This window comes from Zerene cesonia, unplaced genomic scaffold, assembly GCF_012273895.1.
Source record: "Zerene cesonia ecotype Mississippi unplaced genomic scaffold, Zerene_cesonia_1.1 Zces_u004, whole genome shotgun sequence".
Lineage (NCBI taxonomy): Eukaryota > Metazoa > Arthropoda > Insecta > Lepidoptera > Pieridae > Zerene > Zerene cesonia.
This window is the reverse complement of record NW_024045134.1, coordinates 2,901,442-2,907,955: the sequence shown is the minus strand read 5'-3', so window position 1 is coordinate 2,907,955 and position 6,514 is coordinate 2,901,442. Positions and strand designations below refer to the sequence as shown.

Here is a 6,514-nt window from a genome sequence, read left to right as displayed (position 1 = left end):
GTTATAGATTCTTCCCATATCGTTAAGTTATTATTTTATAATAAAAGAATCAAAAATACAATCCACAATTAAGAATTTATTTTTAAATTTTTACAAAATATTTACAATTTTGATAATACATTTATGATATTGTTTAATATCCGTATTTGAGTCGCTCTTGAGTAATGGTGAAGAGAAGCTAGTTTATACGAGCGGCGGCGTGTCGTCTCCGTCGTCGCTGTCGGTGTCGAAACGCACGGCGCGTGCGCGGCGGCCGTCTGGCGAGTCGCCTCCCGCACCTGCACACCCGCCCCCCATCCCGCCACCAGCGCCGCCAGCGCACGCGCCGCTCGCTGACAGTCACACCTTATCCTCGCCGCCGCCCGGCCCGCCTGAACGCACGAACTGTAACGAAAATAATATAAAACGAAAGATTTCGGATCTAGAATTATTTTATGATAAAAGAATGAATTTTCAGGAATTGAGCAACAGATACTATCGTGTAAAAACAGAAGTAAGAAGTAAGACTACACGATATTTTAGTTTGTCTTATTATACACTTCTCGCCCCTATCTACTTCTACATTGCTACATCGCTGGGATGGTAAAATTGGCAGATGTCGTACACGTCTTATATGTGTTAAAAGACGCGCTGTCACGATCAGGTGAAAAGGATGATTTAACATATTTTATAGTTTAGGATAAAGCCAAAATAGATTTGTTAGCTAAATCACAGGTAACTCTTACAAAATTACTCCCTGACCTTTCCCTTTTAATCATAAGAAGAATTAGAAAATATAGAGAGCATCAACCATAATAACACACTACTGAAAATAAATTATCCATTTACCGAAACTGTTGTATTAGTTGTAGAATTCGTTCGGGTCCTAAAAGTTAAGATGCGCCATTTTCGTCGTAATTGAGCCAGAACTTCCCCGTTGCAAAAGCAGTACAGTATCGCGACGCAGAGCCCCTGGAGGGAGGTGGTGATGGCCGACACGTACTCGTATACGAGCCACCAGGACGAATCACGCGCAGGCCGGCACGGCGTCAGCAGGTACTGGACACCCAGCAGTGGCGCCAGCAGGCAGGTGGCCCGCAGCGCGTGCAACGCCGTGGCGGAGGGGCGCGCGACGCCCGCGCCGCCCCCAGCTCGCAGCTTCGTGCACAGCACGCGCACAATGTTGCACAGGAAGGCCACGTTCAGCAGTACGGTGGCGCACACCAGCACGGCCAGCTCGGGGCGCGGCGCCCCGTCGTCGGCCCAGCACAGCGGCTCATCGGCAAGGCCGCGGCGCGCCGCGTGCACTACGGCGGAGGGCAGTGGCAGCAGCCACCCGGCGCCGAGCAGCGCGCGCACGAGGCGGCGCTCCGACACGAACGCGCTGACGAGTACCGTGTGCAGATACAGCCCCTCGCACAGCATCCACGTGTAGTTCGTGAGCAGCGCGTACTGCAGCACGGCGTTGAGCGCGCGGCACCACAGCGGCGAAGCGCGCAACGTGTCCGCGCTGTCCACCACCAGCCCGTACCACGCCAGCCACAGTGCGTTGTTGAGGGCGAACGAGGCAAAGAGGTTTATGTGCACGGTTATTCGGGCGCATCGCAAACTTCTGAAATGTTACCTTCGATATGTAATCAAATTATAATTAAACACAAATTTATAATCGTAATCCAAATCACAATCGTAATCATCAGGTTACAACCTGTGCCACACGTAACGCTCATTTATTCTTTGTCGTTTTGCATGTTGGAAGATTGCAAAATACTCACTTGAAGTAGGACAGGATGGCAAGCGACAGCAGCAGCGCCACCAGCGACAGGCTGTAGCCGGTCTGGTACAGGGCGATCACTTCACTCACGTCCTACGAATACGCATCATTATTTCTATATTCATGAAGTTTAGAAAGTAATAAAAGACATGATTTGAAAAACAAATGCTTTTATAATAACTGCAATGCAAAAAACAAATTTCAAAATAATACAATTCTATAATGAGCAACTATTCACATTTGTGGCGCATTGCTATTTATCTTACATTAGCTTTGCTGTGCAGGCAATTTATTTGTGTTATTAATATGGTTGTCGTTTTTAGTGCCTAGAATATACACTCTGCGCAAAAGGAACATTGTAATGTAGTGTTGATGCATATTATACAAAATTATATTTTTTCTATACAAATAGTCAACAACAATAACAAAATTCGATGATCGCTTATATACGTAGTTTAATTGGAAATACTTACTCGTCTTATAAATATATGTTCATGAATAGAGACTATAACCGCACGTACGTAGTGCTCGCATAACAATTAGCATACATCGCGCATACGTACATCTTCCGGTTTGACGCAGGTGGTGTAGTTGGACCAGGGCCTGCCCGAGTCGGGGTGCCGCCACCACGTGCCGTCTGCCGTGCACTCCTTATGCGCCAACACTACAAGTATATTATAATTTAGAATTATTCAAATATTCAAATGCGAAAAAGTAACGATAATTCAATATTACCAATCTCGATCTAGGTATTACATAATTTTCAATTCTAAACAAAAGCAAGCAATGAGAGCGAACGTACGGTCGGTGCTGAAGCCGGGCACGAAGCCGGGGCAGCGCTGGAAGGCCGTGGCGTTGGCGCGCGTGTGCGGCCAGCACAGCCAGGTGTCGAACGTGCCCGCGCAGTACACGCCTGCGCACATAAACATACTAGCTGTTCTTATGTCCTTACGTAGCCGGCAGTAAGATAAGGGCCAAGTGGTCGTGTGTCGCTATGGCGAGGCTCACCGGGCGGGGGCGAGGTGCGGTTGTTGGTGAGGTCACAGGCGAGGCGCTCGCGCGCGATACGCTGCGGGTCGTCCATGCCGCGCCGCGCTGCCACTCCGCTGCCCTCCGGCTGCCGCACGCGCCCTACGATGACATGGTCACTACAGCAACTGAACGTATCTGAAACAAAATATATTTCAGAGGCCGTTTCAACTATAAGTGAAACACGTCATGACTTCTTATAACCGCGGTAAAGATAAAATTAATATCTTTCAAAACTCTTTTATGGAATGCTTTATTCACAATAAGCAAATATCTGGATAACAATCATGTGTAATGTCCAAATCAAAAAGATAGTAATTGTTAGCAGCGATGAATTTCAATCGTTTTATTAAATTTGTATTGTTTGAATGAAATGAAATAAACATCTTTAAAATTGTAGCTTGAACGACATTATAATCAACTAAATTCTCAACTATCAAAACAACTAAAATCTCACTTGTTTTTATACAGAGTATACATAAGAAAATTATTCAATCCTAATCAGGATAATAAGATAAACTCATGAAATTATTGTTTGATATAGGATCCTTGAATCCAAGTATACAAAATTTTTATTAAAGTAGATCAAAATCGAGTCCACAGTCGGTTACATCCTAACATGCGGGTAAAGCTGATAAAAGCGTGTTAAAAAAAAAAGAGAAACTATCGACTAACTTTTTTGCCAATTCCTCCTCGCTAGAAGCGACATTCCGAATCGGTAGTAGTTTTGAAATGGTTTTAAATTTTACACAAAAAAAAAAAAGGATTTTAGTTTGAGTTTGAGAGAAATGTATCAGATAACATTATCTAATAAATGTAAATGCTATGCAAGCAAGGATGCGTTACATCGAGCGGCCGGTAACCCGAGATCTAGTGAAATCCTTCCGGATCGGACGGATCGGTCACACAGTGTAGTGTGTGTGTGTGTGTGTTCGAGCACGAGTCGACGAGCAGCGATTTGTTCTTGCGCCTATTCATTCTGTGCTTGCGCCGGTAATTTACTCATATATTAACGCAGATGGGGAGTTCGTATTAGGGCGGCAGCAGCGCGCCGCTCATCAAATAAGGGTGTGAAATAGTGATATAATATTATTAGCGAATTGCCTTCGCAACGAGCAGCACGTGTACAACGCGGCGGAACTGTCCACGTAACAATTGAATTGAATCTTCGATACAGAAGGAATGGCAAACGGCAAAATAGCTATAACCTCATGGGAAAGCATCAACCGATTTACGAGTCGCTGACAAACAGAAAGACAGTAAATTAATGTAAAAATCGAAAACAAAATGTGAACAACTTATTGTATTTTAATGAAAAAATATATCCGATTATATAAAACACAACACTCTATATATTTTATTCTGGTCTGTGATGTCACATTCAGACAACAACGAATGTAACATTTGAAACATGACACTTAGAGTTATTCTGTTTCATCACAATACTGTGTCTTTTAATTCACGTGCAAGGTTTAATGTGGTCTATAATTTCAACTGGCTCCCCGCCCGCACCTTGCCCCGCGTAGTGAAAAAAAGGACATATACAGTCTCGAGGTTATCCTCGCATGTTTCTGTTCGGTTGGATTTCCGAATTGTCTACCTATCTCTATCTTTTGCCCTTTCTCGGGTCTCTAAATCTCTTTGTACCAAATTTCATCCACAACGATTTACTAGTATAGGCGTGAAGAAGAGATAGATAAACAAACAAACAGACAGATAGAGTTACTGTCGAATAATTATAAATATTGTCGAATATGTGTTTTTTCGGCTTGTATCACAGGGCCTAAAATATAGTACAGTCGAGAAACAGTCGGGCGCGCGGGTCGAGCTCGCGGCTCGGCGCTGCGGGACTATCTGCACGAGGTTACCGCTGGCGAGTCGTCCACTCAATTGTAATACACTCATCGCTCCTCCCTACTTGCATTATTGTGTGCTATCAAATGCCCTTATTATCCTAAACATCTTACACCGACGACAACAACATACCGATTATAGTATACTAGCTGCGCCCCGCGGTTTCACCCGCGTAAGTCTGTATCCCGTAGGAATATCGGAATAAAAAGTTGCCTATATATGTTATTCCAGTTGTCCAGCTGTCGACGTACCAAATATCATTGCAATCGATTCAGTTGTTTTTGCGTGAAAGAACAACAAACACACATACATCATACACATCATATTAGTAGGAAGGAAGATCATCTAAAAATAACCTTCCGATAGCTCAGCAAAAATAAATACATGCGAGTTTCAAGATTTAGGACAGAAATTGATTTTGAATCTTTATCGATCATACTAAAATTACTATTTTTTTATTTTCATAGTGAATTCTTGCTATTTTTAAAGAATGATTATTATGCGTAAGGGTGCGTCCGTTAAAATTCCGAGATTACGGCGGCTCACGGCTCAGCGGCCTCGCCCCTCACCCCGCACCCCGTACGGTAATTTTCACGAGATCGTAAGTTTCCCGCGCAAACAGCAGAGATGATTGTCTCGCGATGTGAACCTTTGGGTTCGTCTTGTGGGACGGAATTGTTCACAGTTCCCACACTGTGCGCCGCGTAGGGGTGCCCCAGCCCCTTCCAAATTACGAGTATACAATTACTATTATAAAGAATTGACAGTCCCAACAGAACTTATAACAGATCACACGAATTATTATAAGATATTATTTAATACTAATTAATTAAGATTATTATGAATGCAAAAAAGTGTTTGTTTGTATTTTGTTTTGAGTGGCAAAGGAACGATTTTGATGTACGATTTTTGTGTCTGGAGATAGCAGAGGCAAGTTTAAGGAAAAATTGAGGAAATCACGCACTCAGCCGCGTTTGGGCGAAGCCGCGGCTAACTTAATGTTGTAATACAAACTATATCGGCCATGAATTATTTGATTGGGTAAACCGATGTGGAAAGTTATCAAATAACTTTATCTAAAAAATATTGAATTCTATCCAGAAAAGAAATATCCGGAACCGGTATTACGAATTATATTGTTGCCTTTCCACACCAGCGGTTACCAGCGGCATGCGTCGCGTTGGAAGGACAAGCGAAACAAACATCAGAAACATGAAGCCGCGACCGAGCCAGCCCTGCAGGCGGCGGTGTGCTGCCCTCGCTCGCTTTAATGTTGAACTTACATCAGTTGAACTTTCCACTCGCTCTCAGTGATAGTTTTATACAGTTTATAAAAAATAATGCAAAATTCTACAACTTCATTTAATCTCAAATTAGCTACTATAAGTAATGCACAACTTTGCAATGTCGCTCTTAGATTAGTGCTTACAATTATTTCTCTCGTGCAATTAAGTTTTTCAGTAGAGCATAATTAATCAAAAATATCGGCAGTGTGGCAAACCATGTGCTACAAGCTTGTTGAAATCTCAGCAATAAAAACTGTTTATTCAGCCGCCTATACCCCCGCCCCCGCGCGCCGCACCGCCCCGCCCCGACCGCCGATGCTCACCAAATGGAAACGATTCGATCAACAAAAGTTCCACATGTATCGGAGGAGTCGTCGCTTCCATTACTTGAGCTAACAGCCTAAACTAACCTCGCAGGATATAAGCGTTGGATTGTATCAAAACAATTATAGTTACAATACCTCCGTATCTACTTCATTTTAACTTTCTTCGTAATATGCTCTTCTTATTGTTTATTTCATTTGTTAGAATCTAAAATCATAACGATGTCAACTGATAACAAGAGTCCGCTCGGACGTGGCGCTGGGCGGCGGTG

General features: G+C 43.3%; 1 protein-coding gene across 1 annotated transcript in view; it reads right to left on the bottom strand.

Annotated features, from left to right (window-relative positions):
* Positions 1 to 63: 63 nt before the first annotated feature.
* LOC119838670 (calcitonin gene-related peptide type 1 receptor-like) overlaps positions 64 to 6,514 on the bottom strand; it is an 8,027-nt gene continuing 1,576 nt past the window's right edge. Inside the window, exons 2-7 of the mRNA XM_038364737.1 lie at positions 2,759 to 2,917; positions 2,553 to 2,663; positions 2,314 to 2,414; positions 1,752 to 1,843; positions 829 to 1,591; positions 64 to 384 (exon numbers count right to left, since the gene is read on the bottom strand). Coding sequence (XP_038220665.1) covers positions 340 to 384; positions 829 to 1,591; positions 1,752 to 1,843; positions 2,314 to 2,414; positions 2,553 to 2,663; positions 2,759 to 2,834 — 1,188 coding nt within the window. The 5' untranslated portion in view covers positions 2,835 to 2,917 and the 3' untranslated portion in view covers positions 64 to 339. The remainder of the gene's footprint in view (positions 385 to 828; positions 1,592 to 1,751; positions 1,844 to 2,313; positions 2,415 to 2,552; positions 2,664 to 2,758; positions 2,918 to 6,514) is intronic.